The following is a 25,395-nucleotide window of genomic DNA, read 5'->3' on the forward strand; positions in this document are numbered from 1 at the left end:
GTCACAGAAAAACCCACCACTACAGCCACAGTCACAGAAAAACCCACCACAACAATCACAATCACTGAAAAACCCACCACAACAATCACAATCACTGAAAAACCCACTCCAACACCCACTGGCTGCTATGTTTGTAAGTGGTCAGATTGGACAGACAGTGATTACCCTGACTATGAACCAAATGGTGGCGATTATGAAACCATTAAAAAAATTACTGATTTGGATTTGAATGATTGTAGCGACTCTCTTGAAATAGAATGTAGAGCAAAACAATACCCTGACATACCCTTAAGTAAGTTAGGTCAACAAGTAACATGCAACCCAACAGATGGACTGATCTGTCGTAACAAGGACCAAACATCCATTCCTCCTATATGTTTTAACTATGAAATACGAGTGAAATGTTGCATTAACATCTGTAAGACAACCACAACCACAGAAAAACCCACCACAAGAACCACATTGACAGAAAAGCCCACCACAACCACAGAAAGAGCCACATCCACAGTCACTGAAAAACCCACCACAACAACCACAGTCACTGAAAAACCCACCACAACAACCACAGTCACAGAAATACCCACCCCAACAACCACAGTCACAGAAAAACCCACCACAACAGCTACAGTCACAGAAAAACCCACCACAACAATCACAGTCACAGAAAAACCCACCACAACAATCACAATCACTGAAAAACCCACTCCAACGCCCACTGGCTGCTATGTTTGTAAGTGGTCAGATTGGACAGACAGTGATTACCCTGACTATAAACCAAATGGTGGCGATTATGAAACCATTGAAAAAATTACTGATTTGGATTTGAATGATTGTAGCGACTCTCTTGAAATAGAATGTAGAGCAAAACAATACCCTGACATACCCTTAAGTAAGTTAGGTCAACAAGTAACATGCAACCCAACAGATGGACTGATCTGTCGTAACAAGGACCAAACATCCATTCCTCCTATATGTTTTAACTATGAAATACGAGTGAAATGTTGCATTAACATCTGTAAGACAACCACAACCACAGAAAAACCCACTACAAGAACCACATTGACAGAAAAGCCCACCACAACCACAGAAAGAGCCACATCCACAGTCACAGAAATACCCACCCCAACAACCACAGTCACAGAAAAACCAACCAAAACCACGGAAAAGCCCACCACAACCACAGTCACAGAAAAAGCCACCACAACCACAGAAAAACCCACAACAACAACCACAGTAACAGAAAAACCCACCACAACCGCAGAAAAACCAACCACAACCACAGTCACAGAAAAACCCACCACGACCACAGGAAAACCCAGCACAACAACCACAGTGACAGAAAAACCCACCACAACCACAGAAAAGCCCACGACTACTGCTGTTACAGCATCTATAAAAACAACCCCTGGAGTCATTACGAATCCATTAGTTACAACAACAACAACAACACCACCAACAGGACCTCAGGAACAGAATACAACCACCACCATAGTCACAGAAAAACCCACCACAACCACAGAAAAAGCCACATCCACAGTCACTGAAAAACCCACCACAACAACCACAGTCACAGAAATACCCACCACAACAGCCACAGTCACAGAAAAACCCACCACTACAGCCACAGTCACAGAAAAACCCACCACAACAATCACAATCACTGAAAAACCCACCACAACAATCACAATCACTGAAAAACCCACTCCAACACCCACTGGCTGCTATGTTTGTAAGTGGTCAGATTGGACAGACAGTGATTACCCTGACTATGAACCAAATGGTGGCGATTATGAAACCATTAAAAAAATTACTGATTTGGATTTGAATGATTGTAGCGACTCTCTTGAAATAGAATGTAGAGCAAAACAATACCCTGACATACCCTTAAGTAAGTTAGGTCAACAAGTAACATGCAACCCAACAGATGGACTGATCTGTCGTAACAAGGACCAAACATCCATTCCTCCTATATGTTTTAACTATGAAATACGAGTGAAATGTTGCATTAACATCTGTAAGACAACCACAACCACAGAAAAACCCACCACAAGAACCACATTGACAGAAAAGCCCACCACAACCACAGAAAGAGCCACATCCACAGTCACTGAAAAACCCACCACAACAACCACAGTCACTGAAAAACCCACCACAACAACCACAGTCACAGAAAAACCCACCACCACAACCACAGTCACAGAAAAACCCACCACAACAGCTACAGTCACAGAAAAACCCACCACAACAATCACAGTCACAGAAAAACCCACCACAACAATCACAATCACTGAAAAACCCACCACAACAATCACAATCACTGAAAAACCCACTCCAACGCCCACTGGCTGCTATGTTTGTAAGTGGTCAGATTGGACAGACAGTGATTACCCTGACTATAAACCAAATGGTGGCGATTATGAAACCATTGAAAAAATTACTGATTTGGATTTGAATGATTGTAGCGACTCTCTTGAAATAGAATGTAGAGCAAAACAATACCCTGACATACCCTTAAGTAAGTTAGGTCAACAAGTAACATGCAACCCAACAGATGGACTGATCTGTCGTAACAAGGACCAAACATCCATTCCTCCTATATGTTTTAACTATGAAATACGAGTGAAATGTTGCATTAACATCTGTAAGACAACCACAACCACAGAAAAACCCACCACAAGAACCACATTGACAGAAAAGCCCACCACAACCACAGAAAGAGCCACATCCACAGTCACTGAAAAACCCACCACAACAACCACAGTCACTGAAAAACCCACCACAACAACCACAGTCACAGAAATACCCACCCCAACAACCACAGTCACAGAAAAACCCACCACAACAGCTACAGTCACAGAAAAACCCACCACAACAATCACAGTCACAGAAAAACCCACCACAACAACCACAATCACTGAAAAACCCACTCCAACGCCCACTGGCTGCTATGTTTGTAAGTGGTCAGATTGGACAGACAGTGATTACCCTGACTATAAACCAAATGGTGGCGATTATGAAACCATTAAAAAAATTACTGATTTGGATTTGAATGATTGTAGCGACTCTCTTGAAATAGAATGTAGAGCAAAACAATACCCTGACATACCCTTAAGTAAGTTAGGTCAACAAGTAACATGCAACCCAACAGATGGACTGATCTGTCGTAACAAGGACCAAACATCCATTCCTCCTATATGTTTTAACTATGAAATACGAGTGAAATGTTGCATTAACATCTGTAAGACAACCACAACCACAGAAAAACCCACCACAAGAACCACATTGACAGAAAAGCCCACCACAACCACAGAAAGAGCCACATCCACAGTCACTGAAAAACCCACCACAACAACCACAGTCACAGAAATACTCACCCCAACAGCCACAGTCACAGAAAAACCCACCACCACAACCACAGTCACAGAAAAACCAACCAAAACCACGGAAAAGCCCACCACAACCACAGTTACAGAAAAGCCCACCACAAGAACCACATTAACAGAAAAACCCACCACAACCACAGTAACAGGAAAACCCAGCACAACAACCACGGTCACAGAAAAAGCCACCACAACCACAGAAAAACCCACAACAACAACCACAGTAACAGAAAAACCCACCACAACCGCAGAAAAACCAACCACAACCACAGTCACTGAAAAACCCACCACGACAACCACAGTCACAGAAAAACCTACCATAACCACGGAAAAGCCCACCACAACCACAGTTACAGAAAAACCCACTACAACAACCACTCTCACAGAAAAACCCACCACAACAACAATCACAGAAAAACCCACAACAACAATCACAGAAAAACCCACCACAACAACAATCACAGGAAAACCCAGCACAACAACCACAGTCACAGAAAAAGCCACCACAACCACAGAAAAACCCACAACAACAACCACAGTAACAGAAAAACCCACCACAACCGCAGAAAAACCAACCACAACCACAGTCACAGAAAAACCCACCACGACCACAGGAAAACCCAGCACAACAACCACAGTGACAGAAAAACCCACCACAACCACAGAAAAGCCCACGACTACTGCTGTTACAGCATCTATAAAAACAACCCCTGGAGTCATTACGAATCCATTAGTTACAACAACAACACCACCAACAGGACCTCAGGAACAGAATACAACCACCACCATAGTCACAGAAAAACCCACCACAACCACAGAAAGAGCCACATCCACAGTCACTGAAAAACCCACCACAACAACCACAGTCACTGAAAAACCCACCACAACAACCACAGTCACAGAAATACCCACCCCAACAACCACAGTCACAGAAAAACCCACCACAACAGCCACAGTCACAGAAAAACCCACCACAACAATCACAGTCACAGAAAAACCCACCACAACAATCACAATCACTGAAAAACCCACCACAACAATCACAATCACTGAAAAACCCACTCCAACGCCCACTGGCTGCTATGTTTGTAAGTGGTCAGATTGGACAGACAGTGATTACCCTGACTATAAACCAAATGGTGGCGATTATGAAACCATTAAAAAAATTACTGATTTGGATTTGAATGATTGTAGCGACTCTCTTGAAATAGAATGTAGAGCAAAACAATACCCTGACATACCCTTAAGTAAGTTAGGTCAACAAGTAACATGCAACCCAACAGATGGACTGATCTGTCGTAACAAGGACCAAACATCCATTCCTCCTATATGTTTTAACTATGAAATACGAGTGAAATGTTGCATTAACATCTGTAAGACAACCACAACCACAGAAAAACCCACCACAAGAACCACATTGACAGAAAAGCCCACCACAACCACAGAAAGAGCCACATCCACAGTCACTGAAAAACCCACCACAACAACCACAGTCACAGAAATACTCACCCCAACAGCCACAGTCACAGAAAAACCCACCACCACAACCACAGTCACAGAAAAACCTACCATAACCACGGAAAAGCCCACCACAACCACAGTTACAGAAAAGCCCACCACAAGAACCACGGTCACAGAAAAAGCCACCACAACTACAGAAAAACCCACAACAACAACCACATTAACAGAAAAACCCACCACAACCACAGTAACAGGAAAACCCAGCACAACAACCACGGTCACAGAAAAAGCCACCACAACTACAGAAAAACCCACAACAACAACCACAGTAACAGAAAAACCCACAACAACAACCACAGTAACAGAAAAACCCACCACAACCGCAGAAAAACCAATCACAACCACAGTCACAGAAAAACCCACCACGACAACCACAGTCACAGAAAAACCTACCATAACCACGGAAAAGCCCACCACAACCACAGTTACAGAAAAACCCACTACAACAACCACTCTCACAGAAAAACCCACCACAACAACAATCACAGAAAAACCCACCACAACAACAATCACAGGAAAACCCAGCACAACAACCACAGTCACAGAAAAAGCCACCACAACCACAGAAAAACCCACAACAACAACCACAGTAACAGAAAAACCCACCACAACCGCAGAAAAACCAACCACAACCACAGTCACAGAAAAACCCACCACGACCACAGGAAAACCCAGCACAACAACCACAGTGACAGAAAAACCCACCACAACCACAGAAAAGCCCACGACTACTGCTGTTACAGCATCTATAAAAACAACCCCTGGAGTCATTACGAATCCATTAGTTACAACAACAACAACAACACCACCAACAGGACCTCAGGAACAGAATACAACCACCACCATAGTCACAGAAAAACCCACCACAACCACAGAAAAAGCCACATCCACAGTCACTGAAAAACCCACCACAACAACCACAGTCACAGAAATACCCACCACAACAGCCACAGTCACAGAAAAACCCACCACAACAATCACAATCACTGAAAAACCCACCACAACTATCACAATCACTGAAAAACCCACTCCAACACCCACTGGCTGCTATGTTTGTAAGTGGTCAGATTGGACAGACAGTGATTACCCTGACTATGAACCAAATGGTGGTGATTATGAAACAATTGAAAAAATTACTGATTTGGATTTGAATGATTGTAGCGACTCTCTTGAAATAGAATGTAGAGCAAAACAACACCCTGACATACCCTTAAGTAAGTTAGGTCAACAAGTAACATGCAACCCAACAGATGGACTGATCTGTCATAACAAGGACCAAACATCCATTCCTCCTATATGTTTTAACTATGAAATACGAGTGAAATGTTGCATTAACATCTGTAAGACAACCACAACCACAGAAAAACCCACCACAAGAATCACATTGACAGAAAAGCCCACCACAACCACAGAAAGAGCCACATCCACAGTCACTGAAAAACCCACCACAACAACCACAGTCACTGAAAAACCCACCACAACAACCACAGTCACAGAAATACCCACCCCAACAGCCACAGTCACAGAAAAACCCACCACAACAACCACATTCACAGAAAAACCTACCATAACCACGGAAAAGCCCACCACAACCACAGTTACAGAAAAGCCCACCACAAGAACCACATTAACAGAAAAGCCCACCACAACCACAGCAAAACCCACTACAACAACCACAGTCACAGAAAAACCCACCACAAGAACCACATTAACAGAAAAGCCCACCACAACCACAGCAAAACCCACTACAACAACCACTGTCACAGAAAAACCCACCACAACAACAATCACAGAAAAACCCACCACAACAACAATCACAGAAAAACCCACCACAACAACAATCACAGGAAAATCCAGCACAACAACCACGGTCACAGAAAAAGCCACCACAACCACAGAAAAACCCACAACAACAACCACAGTAACAGAAAAAGCCACCACAACCGCAGAAAAACCAACCACAACCACAGTCACAGAAAAACCCACCACGACCACAGGAAAACCCACTACAACAACCACTGTCACAGAAAAACCCACCACAACAACAATCACAGAAAAACCCACCACAACTATCACAGGAAAACCCAGCACAACAACCACGGTCACAGAAAAACCCACCACAACCGCAGTTACAGAAAAGCCCACCCCAACAACCACAGTCACAGAAAAACCCACCACAACCACAGAAAAACCCACTACAACAACCACTGTCACAGAAAAACCCACCACAACAACAATCACAGAAAAACCCACAACAACCACAGAAAAACCCACAACAACAACCACAGTAACAGAAAAACCCACCACAACCGCAGAAAAACCAACCACAACCACAGTCACAGAAAAACCCACCACGACCACAGGAAAACCCAGCACAACAACCACAGTGACAGAAAAACCCACCACAACCACAGAAAAACCCACAACAACAACCACAGTAACAGAAAAACCCATCACAACCGCAGAAAAACCAACCACAACCACAGTCACAGAAAAACCCACCACGACTACAGGAAAACCCAGCACAACAACTACAGTTACAGAAGAACCCACCACAAGAACCACATTAACAGAAAAGCCCACCACAACCACAGCAAAACCCACTACAACAACCACTGTCACAGAAAAACCCACCACAACAACAATCACAGAAAAACCCACCACAACAATTACAGAAAAGCCCACCCCGACAGCCACAGTGACAGAAAAACCCACAACAACCACAGAAAAGCCCCTGACTACTGCTGTTACAGCATCTATAAAAACAACCCCTGGAGTTATTACAAATCCATTAGTTACAACAACAACAGCAAAACCACCAACAGGACCTCAGGAACAGAATACAACCACCACCATAGTCACAGAAAAACCCACCACCACCACAGTCACAGAAAAACCCACCACAACCACAGAAAAATCCACTACAACAACCACGGTCACAGGAAAACCCACTACAACAGCCACAGTCACAGAAAAACCCACCACTACAGCCACAGTCACAGAAAAACCCACCACAACAATCACAATCACTGAAAAACCCACCACAACAATCACAATCACTGAAAAACCCACTCCAACACCCACTGGCTGCTATGTTTGTAAGTGGTCAGATTGGACAGACAGTGATTACCCTGACTATGAACCAAATGGTGGCGATTATGAAACCATTAAAAAAATTACTGATTTGGATTTGAATGATTGTAGCGACTCTCTTGAAATAGAATGTAGAGCAAAACAATACCCTGACATACCCTTAAGTAAGTTAGGTCAACAAGTAACATGCAACCCAACAGATGGACTGATCTGTCGTAACAAGGACCAAACATCCATTCCTCCTATATGTCTTAACTATGAAATACGAGTGAAATGTTGCATTAACATCTGTAAGACAACCACAACCACAGAAAAACCCACCACAAGAACCACATTGACAGAAAAGCCCACCACAACCACAGAAAGAGCCACATCCACAGTCACTGAAAAACCCACCACAACAACCACAGTCACTGAAAAACCCACCACAACAACCACAGTCACAGAAATACCCACCCCAACAGCCACAGTCACAGAAAAACCCACCACAACAACCACATTCACTGAAAAACCCACCACAACAACCACAGTCACAGAAATACCCACCCCAACAGCCACAGTCACAGGAAAACCCAGCACAACAACCACAGTGACAGAAAAACCCACCACAACCATGGAAAAGCCCATCACAACCACAGAAAAACCCACAACAACAACCACAGTAACAGAAAAACCCACCACAACCGCAGAAAAACCAACCACAACCACAGTGACAGAAAAACCCACCACAACAACCACAGTCACAGAAAAACCTACCATAACCACGGAAAAGCCCACCACAACCACAGTTACAGAAAAGCCCACCCCAACAACCACAGTCACAGAAAAACCCACCACAACCACAGAAAACCCCACTACAACAACCACTGTCACAGAAAAACCCACCACAACAACAATCACAGAAAAACCCACCACAACAACAATCACAGAAAAACCCACAACAACCACAGTAACAGAAAAACCCACCACAACCGCAGAAAAACCAACCACAACCACAGTCACAGAAAAACCCACCACGACCACAGGAAAACCCAGCACAACAACCACAGTGACAGAAAAACCCACCACAACCATGGAAAAGCCCATCACAACCACAGAAAAACCCACAACAACCACAGTAACAGAAAAACCCACCACAACCGCAGAAAAACCAACCACAACCACAGTGACAGAAAAACCCACCACAACAGCCACAGTGACAGAAAAACCCACCACAACAACCACAGTCACAGAAAAACCTACCATAACCACGGAAAAGCCCACCACAACCACAGTTACAGAAAAGCCCACCCCAACAACCACAGTCACAGAAAAACCCACCACAACCACAGAAAAACCCACTACAACAACCACTGTCACAGAAAAACCCACCACAACAATCACAGTCACAGAAAAACCCACCACAACAACAATCACAGAAAAAGCCACCACAACCACAGAAAAACCCACAACAACAACCACAGTAACGGAAAAACCCACCACAACCGCAGAAAAACCAACCACAACCACAGTCACAGAAAAACCCACCACGACCACAGGAAAACCCAGCACAACAACCACAGTGACAGAAAAACCCACCACAACCACAGAAAAACCCACAACAACAACCACAGTAACAGAAAAACCCATCACAACCGCAGAAAAACCAACCACAACCACAGTCACAGAAAAACCCACCACGACTACAGGAAAACCCAGCACAACAACTACAGTTACAGAAGAACCCACCACAAGAACCACATTAACAGAAAAGCCCACCACAACCACAGCAAAACCCACTACAACAACCACTGTCACAGAAAAACCCACCACAACAACAATCACAGAAAAACCCACCACAACAATTACAGAAAAGCCCACCCCGACAGCCACAGTGACAGAAAAACCCACAACAACCACAGAAAAGCCCCTGACTACTGCTGTTACAGCATCAATAAAAACAACCCCTGGAGTTATTACAAATCCATTAGTTACAACAACAACAGCAAAACCACCAACAGGACCTCAGGAACAGAATACAACCACCACCATAGTCACAGAAAAACCCACCACCACCACAGTCACAGAAAAACCCACCACAACCACAGAAAAATCCACTACAACAACCACGGTCACAGGAAAACCCACTACAACAACCACAATCACAGAAAAACCCACCACAACCATGGAAAAGCCCACCACTACTACAGTTACAGAAAAGCCCACCCCAACAGCCACGGTCACACAACTACCCACAACAACATTAACAGAAAAACCAACTACCACCACCACAGTCACAGAAAAACCCACCACAACAACCAAAACTACTGAAGAACCCACCACAACCACAGTAACAGAAAACCCCACCACAACCACAGAAAAACCCACCACAACAACCAAAACTACTGAAGAACCCACTACAACCACAGTCACAGAAGAACCCACCACAACAACCATAGTCACAGAAAATCCCACCACAACCACAGAAAAACCTGCCACGGCAACAGAAAAGGAAAGTACTACTGCTGCCACAACTGAGGAACCCACTACCCAAGCAACAACCACAGAAAAACCCTCCACATCAACTCTCCAGTTCTCAACAGCAGGCAGAACAACTTTATGTCACTGCAAATACATGGATCAGCCTTTCTCCCCTGGTAAGACATTGACTATTATCATCAATTCCTGATCATGGTATTATTAATAACACCATAGTCATGGTTACAACTGTGCTTGTAATGCAACCAACAGGCAGCCTAAACTGCAAGTTGTGCATGCTCTGAGGTCAAATCCTGTTTGCACTGAGATCTATTATCATTGCTCACATTTAATTTATTTGCATTCCTTTTGGAATTTTGACAATACATGAACCAAGAGGTTAATAAAATTGTTTTTTTTATTCATGAAAACTGTTTTCTTATTTTTGTTTGATCATGACGCCTTCACAGTGGAGGAATACGTTGCCACAACTGGAAACTTTGGTCACAACCATGTTTCTGTTAGAGCCTATTGCCAAAATGTGGTAGAGGGAACTGTATTAATCCGGATAATATTTTTGATATTGTAGAGGAAATGTAGATCTATTCCAGAAAAAGACTTTACATTTAGGTGTGTATTCATGGAACATGAAATGCTTTTGTAGTCCCTTGACCTCTCAGAGCGGTTTTACACTACAGGCTGTCATACACTTGTGGCCGAGGATACCATTTAAGACGTCACCTGTTTATCAGTCAAACAGTCACACTTATTCACAATCACTAAGAGGAAACTGTGCTTCAGTATCTTGCCTGTGGATATGTATTTCCAAAAGTTGCACCACAAGGACAATTGTTACCCTTAGTTATTTCTCTCATATCATTATTCATTTTGGTCTAACTGCCTTGGTTTTAACTTCATGTAGGTAGCATTATATATAATTCAACTGATGAAGAAGGCTGGTGTTACACTGCATATTGCAATTTTACATGCAGTATTGTGAAGGCTGCTGGACCATGTGGCTCTACTACTCCACCAACTCCAACAATTCCACCAACTACAACAGCTCCAACTACCAGTACTGTCACAGTGTCCACAGTGAAGCCGCCCAAAAACTGCTCATATCTTGTGCCACCAAGAGAGGTATGTAAATTCAGTTATGTAAATAAGGAACATACCATCTTAAAGTAAAATTAACATCTGTCACTGTGCACTGATTCCAAAATCAGTCAAAAGTGCAAATGTTTTTTTCTTAACTTGCTTCATTTCCCAGGTTATTTATCCTGAGAAACCCTGAGAGGGTCTTTGATTCCCTAGGATAGAAGAAAGGAACTTTTGATGCCTATTCTGCAACATTATTGTTTTGAATGAAAACATCAACAGCAGTCGATAAATTCTACCTGCAGTTATTGATTGATTTTAAAATCCCTGCAGTACTTCCATATTATAAGGGCTGCTTGTTTGTGAAGCCTCTGTGCTGGCGATGGCCATGAGATAATGTTTTTGGGTTGTCCATCCATCTCATTCTTGTGAACGTGATATCTTAAGAACTCCCTGATGGAATTTCTTCAAAGTTGGCACAAACTTGGACCAAGAATGTGCTGTTTAGAATTTAGTGGTCGAAGGTCAAGGTCACTGTGACCTTACAAAACATGTTTTGGACCATTACTCAAGAATTTATATTCTTATTGTGACAAAATTTCACACAAATATCTGACATCATATCATGAAGTGCTGACCTTTTATATACAAAAGATAAAAGGTCAACTTTACTGTGACATCATGTATCAGTGACACTAACCTTCAAACTGTGGTGATTTTATAAATCTTGTGTGCTGCCGAGAGAAAGATGTGTGTGAAGCATGCCTGTTTTAACAGACATGGATGTAAACTGTAAGTGCAACTTCACTGGGGATGCACAGAGGCATACAAAGGTGTCCCGAACGTTAAAAGGCATCACGTTCATGTCATCATGGCCCACACTAAACGCGATTGGCTGTAAGGAGATAATGTGAAAAGTGATGTGTAAACACAGATGTAGGAGCCAGGAAATTAGTTAAAATGAGATGTGTAAACTAAACCAAGTGCTTCTTGTAATTGTCTCAGTGGTCAAATTATTGTACATTATGGAAATTTTTCATGAAATTATCATACAAATACCATAATTATCATACATCTGGCAACACTGGTGCAGGAAGATGTTTCTTTCTGTAGAGAGGGTGGGCACAGATATAGGTGGAGTTGAGGGGTGTCAGTTGGTGAGAGGGCAGCGACGGGGGGCTCGGTTGGTGATGAAAACATGCTAGCTAGGAACTGATCAGCCACTAACAAAATTCAGTGTAGTGGCCAAATTTTTACATGGGAGGGCAGTCTTTCTACATATTTACACTTGTAGAAGTGTCTTTTCCCTCAAATGTAAAGATTAGGACCTGAATAAATTAACAACACTACTAAATATCCATACACATTGATTTTCAACTGAAAAAAAGTGGCCTGGGGGTTTAGTTAGACTTTTGGGCATCTACAAATATATCCAACATATTTCTGAAAGTATTTTAAAACATTAGTGGGATTGATAATAACACTTATTCTGTACATATTCTGTAGTTTATTAACACTGATCTATGGAAAATAACTTCATGAATTTTAAGTTTCATGAATTATACAAATGTGTGCATTTGCATGTTTGTGTATGTGTGTGTGCAACTCAAATTTTATATTTATTTTACTGATATTAGATTATTAACTACTACCTTGTCCTTTACAGCACGGTAAGACCTGGAGTACAAATAACTGCACCACAGAAACATGTGAGGATGGAAAAGTAATAACGGAGCATGTCCCATGTAAAGAATTTACCATTCCTGTATGTGAAAATGAGCACCCACCAATCAGGGTTTATGATGAAGGAGGCTGCTGTTTTCACTATGAGTGTAGATGTAAGTTCAAATTAAAGCCTTTTAAAATGTCAGATTTAACTGCTACACTACAAAAAATGGCAACATATACAGCTGTTCTTTGATGCAACACTCAATATAACCTCAGTCTAATATTTACAGGTATTTGCAGTGGCTGGGGAGATCCTCACTATGTGACATTTGATGGCCAGTATTACAGCTTCCAGAAAAACTGCACATATGTCCTGGTCAAAGAAATCTCTCCTCGGCACAATTTTAAGATTCATATCGACAACGAAAACTGTGATTTCACTGGAACTGTGACCTGTGCTAAATCCTTGATCGTGTATTACAAAAACTATGAAATTATTCTTACACAGGATAGAATCCCAAAGACAGTGAACACGGTAAATTTTGCCACAACAAGTTGTCTTATTTGACTTATTTTATTGCATACGCACTGATAATAATGATGGAAACTGTTTTACGAAACCAATGTTGCTATTTTTTTAGGTGTACATCAATGGCAAGCGGGTAGTCCCAACCTACAGTAATGATGACTTCATCATAACAAGTACTGCAATTGAGCTGCTTCTGAAAATCCCGGAAATTGAAGCAGTTGTGATGTTCAAAGGGCTTTTCTTCATGGTTGACTTGCCGTTTTCCCTTTTCCACCACAACACAGAAGGACAGTGTGGTAAGCTGATAATGGATTTTCTGTCAGTATGAACACGTTAAACAGCAAATGAGGCAGCTTGTTATATTCATGGATAGAAACACAAAACAGTGCTTGATTTAATATCAAAGTGCCAATGGATGGACCTAATGTGGTTGTAATATCTGCCATGTTAATATTTATTTTCACAAGGTACATGTGACAATAATAAGAAAAATGACTGCAGATTGCCAAATGGCCAGATTAGTCCTGCATGCTCCGGGATGGGAGAGTGGCATATACCAGATAAGAACAAGCCATACTGTGAGCCTCCTACACCTGCACCAACACCGACACCGACACCACCACCTACACCACCACCCTGCAAACCTGAAAACTGTGAAATTCTGAAGAGCAAGTAAGAAAATACAGAATAAAGGTAGACACAATATGTCAGTTCATGTTGGAGTATCACTCTGATTAACATCCTACTTTCTATTTTTACTTTAAGAGTGTTTGAGAAATGCCACAAAGTTATTTCACCAGAACCATATTATGAGGCCTGCAAATTTGATGTTTGCCACATGGAAAATTCCACTTTTGGTTGTCCCAGTATGGAGGCGTATGCCATGATGTGCGCTGATGCGTCTATCTGCATATCCTGGAGGAATGCTACAAATGGACAATGTGGTAAACAGATTTAGTTTAAATATGAAGGTAACATTGTAATTTTGAGATGTCCAAATAACCTTATTTTATCACGTTGATGTTAAAATCTTATTTCTCTCATTGTAGAATACACATGTCCAGGAAATAAGATCTACAAGGCTTGCGGGCCAACTATTGTGCCAACTTGCAATGCAAGGTAATTGCTTATTTTTTTCACCATTATAGTTAATGGAATGATGTGAGCAGCTTGTAATTTAATTATAATTAATTACTTGGACTTTAATTAGGGGCAGTGGCTTTGTGGTTAGCACTGTTGCCTCACAGCAAGAGGGTCTCTGGTTCGAATTCCGGTTGGAATGGGGTTCGGTCCGGGCAGGGGCCCTTCTGTGTGGAGTTTGCATGTTCTCCCCATGTCTGCTCGGGTTCTCTCCAGGGTCTCCGGCTTCCTCCCTCAGTCCAACGACATGCAGCTCAGATTGATTGGTGACTCTAAATTGCCTGTAGGTGTGACTGTGAGCGTGTATGGTTGTCTGTCTATATGTGTTGGCACTGCAATGGTCTGGCGAACTGTCCAGGTTGTACCCCACCTTCCGCCTGATGACAGCGTGTAGTGACAGTGACAGTGTGTAGTGTCAGAGGCGATCAGAGCAGAAGGGAATTAGCACTTAGGTTATGAAGTATTATTAAATGTACAGCGTAGGTTTCAGTTTGTCCATGAACACAAAATAATAAAAAATGAGCCACTGTGGTACGATCTGGTACATGTAACTGGTGGACCCAAATGCAGACTACAGATTCACAAAGCAGATTTAACAATTTATTATTGATTGACAATATAAATAGTGCTGGGGTAAAAGTCCAGGGAACCCATGTGGCTGGGATTTAGTGAGGGGAAGTTCTCCAGTGAGCATCCATCTACCACAAGGTCCAAACAATTCCAAGTGACGAAGGGGGTTGGTGAATGGTGTCCTCCAAAAGGGACTGTGCTCAGGGGAATCCGTGAGGGGTAGTGAGTGCTCTCTGCGGGTCCTTAGCAGGGAGAGAGCATGACAGGCAGGTAGCAGGCAGAACACACAGTTAGTGGCAATGCTTGGGTGAAGGATTACTCTAGCGATGTCGTCTTGATGGGAACCCAGGGTATATATACTGCCAGTGATTATAGCCAAACAAGCTGCACCTAGAGCTGCCTCGGGAAAACTACACCCACACAAACGCACCCACCAGAATAAGAGGGAATGAGGAAATGAGAGGGAAACAAAAGACAGGGAAGACAGGGAATGCAGGATTCCAAGTCTCTTATTTTTCATTTCCTCACTCCTCGATCCTCACTTGGACCGGAAGATGGCCTTGATGCACCATCATGATGCGCAATCTTGAAGGACATAACAAAGCGTTTATTCATGCCAAGGATCGAGGCGGGACCTCTGAGGAGCAAGGATGCTTGAGAGCTTTCTTTGCAGAAGTGGACACGCCCCTGTCAGTTAATTATTGACAGTTTCACAACGGAGTGAAGACAGATCAAAGATTGCACTCAAGTTTATCACTCCTGACTTTAATATTTTATTTATCTTCTGAATCACTATCTAAAAAACAGAACAACAAAAGGGCCAAAAACAACTGTCTTCATTTTTTTTCACGATCAATGCCACAGCATAAAACCCCAGCATGTCTGTCAGCATAAAACACTTTTTACTCCCATTTATATTCAGTCACACGTAAGGCTGATCATCCCTTGTCATCAGGATCAACATTCTGGTTATTAAGTAAAGAATTTACATTTAGAAAATAAATAAATGGCCTGCAGATGAAAATAATGAAAAGCATTCTGCAACTCTAAACGGGACACAGTATAGTATGAGTACAAAGTGCAGGTTATGTGCAGAGAAACTCTGCTGTGCCACTGACAGGCCGAACTCTACCTGTAATATTTGGCTATTATTTAACTGTTAGTGTAGATGTGACATCAACTCTATCAGAAGTCTCCACAGCTGTTAAAGGCGACTGACAGCTGATCTAGTTGTGGTCAGCTGCAGTGCCGCCAGCATCACATTATGCTTGATGCACCCAAACAACCAGCAGCAGTTGGTCAGCAGTTGATCAGCTGCTGCCCTCATCAGAAACAGGCATTGCTTCATGTGAGGTTTTAAAGGAAACAATGTCTCGTCTGTGCTTGTCTCCTCTCTCCTCTCATGTTTTCCTTGCATCTCCCCATGCATCCCTGGTGAGAGGGGCTTAGACTCAAGGTAAAGATGCAAGTGAGGGAAGCAAGGATGCAATTTAAGGACTTGTAATTCAGACATAGACAGGTACAGGTGGAAAGGGGGGGCTGCTATGGCGAACCATGACACACTGTAGCACATGGGGAGAGGAAGAGGCAGCTTTACAAAAAGTCAGTTGGAAAAATCTCACAAAAACTGTGACAGTCTCTAGGAGGAGAAGTGAGAGGTGATGGGAGAGGACAGGGAAGCCTGTCTGCAAACCAATCAATATCAAGTATAGGAGAACGGTTGTGACAAAAGGACATAGGCATGCAATGTATAGTTCTTTAGTGCACTCATATGATTAAACTGTAAAACAAAAAACCAACTGGATCAAATGTATACAATCTAACAAAATGTGAAACCTTGGTTACAGCTCTGAAGTGTACAGAGCTCCTGCCCATCTATAGCCACGCTAACAGCTCTGAGAGGCTGCAGTTAGGCTGAACCAAATGTAAACGTCAGCATGTTAACGTGCTCACAATGACGATGCAGAGATGATGATGTTAAGCAGTAATATTTGCCATGATCATCATCTCAGTTAATTAGCACTAAATACAAAGTAGCTTACACGTTGGCTGATTGGATTGTAATTATTTTTGCAGGTATTTCACCATAAACCAAAGTGTGGACACATTAAGATTTTAATGCAATGATGACACTAGATAAAAAAGTCATTACAATCTTGAGGTGATCCTGAGGGTGGCTGTGGATGTCTGTACGAAATGGCACTGCATTCAACTCAATGCTTTTGAGACATTTCACTTCAAATCACAAAAGTTTACAGTAACTGTTTTGTGACCTTAAAGGGAAAACCATTGAAGTTGGTAGGATTCATCCTCTGGGGAACACAAATGTCTGTATGAAATTTCATGGCAATCAATTAAATAGCTGTTGAAATATTTCAGTCTGGACTAACAATGCTATCTCTAGAGCCATGCCGTTCTTGTTAGAGTGCTTAGTGTGTGTGTGTGTGTGTGTGTGTGTGCGTGTGCGTGCGTGTGTTTGGGTATTATGGGTATGTATTCAAATATGTTGTTTTCCTTGTATGCCATTGTTCGGCATTTGCATAAAGTTGCCTTACCCACAACACACACATACATATATATATATATATATATATATATATATATAGACACACTTCTGTTTGCATTGCATTATACTCATCATTTATCAGTTTATTTGTGTAATAATGTTTTTTTCATCATCATCAATCATCATCAATTTTGTCCATATTTAGATACAATGAAAGGTATGCACAACAATGCCAGGGAAAAAATGGCGACCTTAGCCAAGCTTGCAGTGGCGTCATGGAGGGATGTTTCTGCCCAGAGGGGACGATTCTGTACAGTTCAAACTCTGACACCTGTGTCTCCTCCTGTAAGATCATTTTCTGTTGTGAAGAAAAGTCTAATTCTTTGTGAATAAATTTATGTTCAAATAAACTGATTGTTCATATTGTTTTAGGTTGCACTGGACCTGATGGACAACCTAAACAGGTAAATGCTACAAAACGTGACTCATTGCTACATGATATAGAGTTTGTTGCTTTAATGACATTAACTCTGTTCCATCTCTCAAACAGCTTGGTGATAGTTGGCAGATTGGCTGTCAGCAGTGTGTTTGTGATGAGGACACAATGAGCGTTAAGTGTGAGCCTGTCGCATGTCCCACTCAAAAACCAATACGCTGTAATGAGGAAGGTGAGGTATTGGCGACGCGCACAGTGGACTGCTGTGAGAGACAGATCTGTGGTGAGTGATCTAAAGTACCACAACTACATCTGCTCACATATCATTTGGTGATCTTAAAAAAAAAGCATGATTTCTTGGGCATTCCTCTTATTTTACTCACAACTATCAGTTTTCTCAACAATGAAAGGATTCAGCTTTTAAAATCAAGAGTTGTATATTTTTCTTGCTCTTATGTGTGATAACTTAAAAACCAGAAAATGCACTCAGATGCCAGTTTTTCAGGTCCTCATTTCTAAAACTACCAACATCAAGTGTTGAAAACCTTAAAATCAATATAATGCTCCATTTTAATTGAAACTGTTTTAAAGAGGTGTTTTTTTCAGCTGACTATAACATTGTATTTGGATAGTCCACCTACAGATTGTATATCGAGTATTTGTAATATTTAAACAGCTTATTAGTTGAAATGCGATAATTTAACAGTTTTCCTTTATTCTGCAGATCAGGTCTTACAGTCAGGAAATTCCTGTTACAGTTGCGAAATTAGAAAAAGAGCCACGAGATGTTTTCCAAGCATGGAAATAACAATGTTTTGGAAAATGTTTTGAATATACATAGTTTTGGCTGTTGTTTAGAAATGTTCATAAAAATCCTGAAACACGTTTAACATTACATAAAATCTATTCTCTGCGATAATAATTTAAAAGTTCTTGCTGTGCTGCTGAAACGTAAGTACTATCATGTGATACACATAGACCAGACCGGCAGCGCATCATCGTCAAAGCTGCACCCCCTTTATGATGAAAAGAATGGAACTGTTATGTAAGAGAACAAAAACGGGAAAATGTCGAAACGGCTTTCAAACATTGACTGTGCTAAATCGCTAAATGACGTTGGTGACAGTTACCACTAATAGCTAACATTATCTTGAGCAGGAGTCTGCTGCAATACAGTAATGTAACAGGTTCAGTCTAATTAAATCTCAGCCAATAGATCTAACAGGTAGCTAATAGCAGTTTACTAATTTACAGACAACACTAATCTGTCAGTCTAATTATATCTGGTGTATCAATTAAATAGAGAGATTTGATTGAATTCCCAGGTATCATGATACTGACATCTAAACATGACACAAATGATTATTCAACAAAGAATAAACACATACAAACTTGTAAAAAAAAAAGTGAGTCAGTCAGTGAAAAACTGTGTATGTTCAATTATTAATTGATGATTTTTTTATTTATTTATTTTTTTTAATTTCCTATTTCCCAGGAGCACCTGTAATGATTTTTGGTTACTGTATCTCTTTTATTTTGGGACAGCAGTTAATATTATAATATATAAAATTTCAGTTCTGAATTAGGATCTAATAATTTGTTGACATTCTGGTATTATTTTACCCATGAACCCTTGAAATGTCTTACTTTACAACCAACAGAATGTGACAAGAGACGCTGCTTGTTGCCAAAACAGAAGTGCAAACTGGGATTTGAGTTGGAGATCCACATCTCAAATGACTCCTGCTGCCCATCTTACCGCTGTGGTAAGCTTTGGATAAAGAGCTCCATTTATTTATATTGTTAATTTGTGAAAGACTTTAAGGTCCAGTGTGCAGGATTTAGGGGGATATATTTGTTTTCTTTAGTGTATAATCACCTGAAAATAACAATTGTTATGATGTTGTTACCTTAGAATGAGGCATTTTTATTAACATAGGGTGCAAGTCCTCGACCAGGGAGTCTGCCATGTTGCACCATCGTGTTTCTACAGTTGCCCAAAAGTGAGAAACCAAGCACCGCTTACAGATAGGCCCATTTGTAGTTCAATGTTTCTGCTTTCAGCAGTTTCTGAAAAACGCTAATTGTTTAAATTGAAACAGCTTAATTCCGAGTTTTTAGCGATTTAAATTACCAGGTCCGTTTGTTTCGGAGAAGAAGAGACCTCTACGGATAATTTGGTTCCTGGTGAAAACTTCATGAACATTTGGATCTCAAGTTGTCAGAGGAAAAAAGTCAGTGCACATTAGCAAGTGCTGGGCTAGCAGCCTGTCTGCGATGAGCCTAACAGTGTCAGAGAAACACTGATTTGTAATGTTAAACCACTTCGTTTTGTGTTTTTGCTGTTTTTAATTGCCTGGTCTATATGTTTTGGAGAGGAGGAGACCTCTGCAGATAATTTGGCCCCCAGTTCAAACCTCCTGAAAGATGAACACTGATGAAATTGTAACTGCCAAGTTTCACCTGGTTGCAATTTGCAGTCCTCACCACTAGATGCCACTAAATCCCCATAAATCTTACATACTGCTCCTTTAAAACTAAACCAAGCATGAGCCTCTGAAGTAATCATTTTATTAACATTTTTTATTTAGTACCCAAAGGCGTCTGTGTCTTCAATAATACTGAGTACCAGGTAAGGAATAATTTACTGTACATATTTTTTGAAGTAACAGTATGCTTGTTTGTTTGTTTGTGTTACTCTGCAATCTTTAAATTAAGTTTAATCTTAAGAATAGTATTGAAGTTCAGTATAGCTTACCATTCTACTGTATTTTCACCTTGTCAACCATACAAAGTGACACTTGTTTTGCTGTCCTTTATACAAAATATGGCTCAGACTTTTTTCTTTGTTTGTTTGTGTATTTGTTGTATAGCCTGGTATGGAGTTCCCCAAAGGCCCATGTGAATCATGCTCCTGTACTGAAAATCAGAATTCCAGCACCAAGTTGAACACCATGGAATGTTTGGTGGTACTGTGCAAAGCATATTGCCCCAAGGTACATTTGCATGCGGCTATTAAGAACATTGCATTTTGCTACGATAATAGCAATATAATGATTGAATGAAGCCACTAAAGGTGTACAGTATATTTTACATAAGATACTTGACAACACATGCTTAATCAAGGATCACTCACTCTAATTGCTTTACCTTCAGTATTCTATAATAGGTGTTCTGCTGATCTGTGTAACAGTTGCTGATGCACAGACTTTATTATTTAACAAAATCTTACAGTATAAGGGCACAGTGAAGACCTGAACACAAGCCATGAATTAGAGAGAAGTAAACACTGAATTGTCAAGAAAAAAAGAAGCCTATTAAGTATGTATTATTGTTGTTAATAATACAAAATACAATTTAAAATCACAATACAGGCAGACAGTTGGTAAAATATTACAAAAAAAGCAGGAAAACTAATCTCTGATGCAATATTCACAAAAAATATTCTCAAAAATCATCATCGAAATGGCTAATTTTACACAAACTTCCAGCAGTTATTGTGTTCACTAACGTTACAGTTCATTAGTTGATCCGCACTGTTATTGTTATGAATTGAATTGAATATAAGATGAATATGTCACTTAGTCTGGAGTGGTCAATTTAGAGCAGCAGGGGCATACATTGTCTTTGGAAACTGGTGTTACTGGTAAATCTTTTCTGAATGGCCAGATACCACTTTGCGGTAAGTGACGGAAAAGTTTTCTTTTGTAATGTAGACAACACTGTCCTAACAAGGGAGAGCAGTCTGTAAATGCTACTAGTTATATTTACACTTTTAAGTGATTTAAGTTGCAGGTCATATAGATTAAGGCTTTTTTTATTTGTTTTTTTTAAACAGGGCTATGTGTATGTAGACCAACCTGGACACTGTTGTGGAGATTGCCAAAAGATAAGCTGTGTCATGGAGTACCCAGGCCTCCCGTATCAGATAGAGATTAAAGTAAGTACAGTGTAGTGGAAACACATCAGAATCAGAGTCTGTAAACTTAGACTAAGTTATCAGTCAGACTTTTTCATGTTCACTAATTGACCTCTTCTCTACCTGACAGCCTTCTGAGTCTTGGTCTCCACCACATGACAACTGTACAAAGTATGAGTGCCACAAGGTGAAGGATGAATTCATAACCACTGAAAGACAAATAGTGTGTCCTCCATTTAATCAAGAGAACTGCGTCCCTGTGAGTATGATCCATCTGATATCTTACAGTGCACCTTGCAGCTAAATTGTACTATGTAGGGTTAGTTGTGCTATTTCTGCTAATGCAATGCACAGTATGCACAGAGAGCAAAGAAAACTTTCACGAAATATATAGGCTTGTATATGATTGCACAATTATTTGAAATATCATCAAAATCACAATATCACAAAGTGCAATATCCCAGTCACAGGAGCTGCAGTTGTTTTGATAGAGGTCAAATTTGTCTCAACACACAATTCTAAATGAAGAATCATGGTGTTACAAAGATGCCCCAGCCCCCATAGCATAGTCCAAACATAAGGGAACATAGTTGTTGAGTACAGACCCCTGTAAAAATCATGTGTGCATGCGTGCGTGCCCGCGCGTATGTGCGTGTCAAACTACCGGACTAATCAGTGTAGTATTTTCTGAGCACGTATGGCTGCTCAAGGACCTCTGGTGGTTGTGGTGTTTTACAGTAGTTGAAAAACCTGTTTCATGGACTGTTTTATACGTCATTTACTGCTGATCTTCACTCCTCTTAAACAGCCAGTAGGGTAGTCTTCTGAAAATCAGCTCAGCTCAAAACAACAAGCATTACCATCTGTTGCAGACCACATATTGGCTTTTGTCATGGCTCAAAAACAGGCATTCAAAGAAAAGCTTGGTCTTCTTTGAACCGGAGCATCTTTCGATAAACTCTATAGCTGAATAGTTTGCTGGCGCTTCACCTGGAAGCCAGAAGTGACAATTCTCCCAGGGCAGCTGTGCCATGTACTGGCTGCCACGGCTTTGACCTGGTTTTGTTCAGTTCGCCACATTATGTCATACCACCTAGGACGTGCTTCAAAGAGTTTTGCCTGCACAACTTTATAGACTTGCAGATTTTGTTTATTTGGTCATTTCCTTGATATTTATGCATCTACCCAAAGTATCATTACTAGGCACTTTGTTTGTTTTTTGTGTTTTATTGTGTTATTTCCTACTTTGTTGTGCTGTAGTGAACAAACAAAGTTAATACTTATTAAGTCCAGTTATGAATGACACGGATCAAAGACCTGAAGCTGTGTTTCAGTTATCAACAATTCATTTGTCCTCATAATTATATTGCATCTACTGTATTGTGTATATTCACATACACTTAAAAAAAATAGATGAACCCTGTGTTTCTGGGAAGCTTCTGAAACACACTGTGGTGCGTCTGCTTGATTAAAAGAATTGTCTTGTGGCTGTTATCAGCTCAGGCAGCTGCTTGGTCACCTGGCGCAGATCTGCATCGTACTAAGTGCTTTTTTTTTTTTAATCCCCTCCCTCTTTAACCTCCTCAATCATGGCACATTAATACTTGCATACATACTGACAAACACACATCCACACACAGGAACCCTACACACAGACTGCCCTGCACTGCAAAAACCGAAAGTGAAAATGACTCATGTGTGACTGCATATTCTCTATTTTACAGGGAACTGAACAAACTGAGAAGAACGGTTGTTGCAAAACTTGTAAGTAAGAGTGATACAATATCACTAGCATTGTCTGTTACTGTTATATTGCCTACTGTTAAAAAAATGTAAGGATACAACTAAAGACTGCTTTCATTATTGACTGATAATTTGATTTTTAAAATTAATTTAGAGAAAACATCTGTGGTCAGTCAAAACCTATAATGCTATACTTTTGCATAAAACTAAAGGCTGAAACTGTTTTGATGTTGATATGAAAATGTGTGTCCTTGCAGCAAGATGAAAAAGATATTTTCGTGTCATTGACAGGTAAACCTATCATAGCCCCTTGTGAAATAATCAAGAACACCACGTACCTGCAGACAAAGAAATGCAAGTCAGTCAAGCCAGTGGAAATCACTGCCTGTGCAGGATTCTGCGGAGCGTCCTCGTCAATGTGAGACTTCTAACTGAGTAGCTGAGGATTATACAGTACAGGCTACTATTCAGTTTTCAGTGAAGTTTTAAGATGTTTTGCGACCTTGAACAGCAGGTGACTGACACCGATCCTGTCCGACTGTCTCTATTTACAGGTACTCTGCAGAGAACAACCGTCTGATGCACGAATGCTCCTGCTGTCAAGAGATGGCGACCAGTAAGAAGGAGGTGGAGATGATGTGCGAGGATGGCAGCATGATAAAGCACTCCTACATTTCAGTTGACAAGTGCGGCTGCCAAGTCGCTGAATGTGTAGACCAATAAAGATTTAGCGAGACAACACTGAAACCTAATCTTAAGGGAAATTCTAACTGATATACTTCTATAAACTTTAACAATTCCTCTCCAACAACTATTAGATTCAGGACTCATTAAGTGAAGAAAACACACAGACCTCCCCAAATAATGCCAAATATGGGAAATCTTTTTTAACAGCAGGGATGTTGTTGTCTGAAATTTCCCCAGGACACTGTTCCTTTGTACTCGTCATAATTTTCTTATTTATTATGAGTGAGGTGGGTCCACATAGCGCTCTGTGATGACAGCACATATTTGTGTCCTGGTGTCTCTTTTAGCTTTGGATGAGGTTTTTCCTTCATACAAACTATACGCGGTGGTGTTTTCAGTCTTACAGGGTGTTTTTTCCTACTGTTTCTGTAAATGACTCAAGAAATAATAGTCACAAAAATGGCCTCAGGTATTACAACACATCAGAGCCATATTTTCAGTCTCTTGGGCAAAGAGATTATGTTTGTGGTGGAATGCAAAGATTAACAACATGTATTTGAATTTCAAACAGCACTGTCCACATACTTGATCTCGCAACAGTTTAAACTTCAGCAGATCTGTCAATAAAACTCTCGAGTTTACTGACAA

At 40.9% G+C, this 25,395-nt stretch overlaps 1 protein-coding gene across 1 annotated transcript; it reads left to right on the forward strand.

Annotated features, from left to right (window-relative positions):
• The first annotated feature begins 8,545 nt into the window (after window positions 1-8,545).
• Window positions 8,546-25,395, forward strand: LOC121963520 (mucin-5B-like). Its single transcript, XM_088080506.1, has 19 exons — window positions 8,546-10,630; window positions 11,374-11,591; window positions 13,216-13,387; window positions 13,508-13,752; window positions 13,859-14,042; window positions 14,214-14,418; window positions 14,512-14,690; window positions 14,796-14,865; window positions 18,168-18,307; window positions 18,395-18,426; window positions 18,513-18,681; window positions 20,060-20,164; window positions 20,990-21,030; window positions 21,272-21,394; window positions 22,237-22,338; window positions 22,448-22,576; window positions 24,042-24,081; window positions 24,352-24,478; window positions 24,615-25,395. Exons 1-19 carry the CDS (start codon window positions 8,608-8,610, stop codon window positions 24,781-24,783), a joined length of 4,473 nt encoding a protein of 1,490 aa, XP_087936632.1. The 5' UTR covers window positions 8,546-8,607; the 3' UTR covers window positions 24,784-25,395.

The sequence above is a fragment of the Plectropomus leopardus genome, chromosome 7 (genome assembly GCF_026936395.1).
Source record: "Plectropomus leopardus strain MGB_pleo_1.0 chromosome 7, ASM2693639v1, whole genome shotgun sequence".
In the NCBI taxonomy this organism is placed as follows: domain Eukaryota; kingdom Metazoa; phylum Chordata; class Actinopteri; order Perciformes; family Serranidae; genus Plectropomus; species Plectropomus leopardus.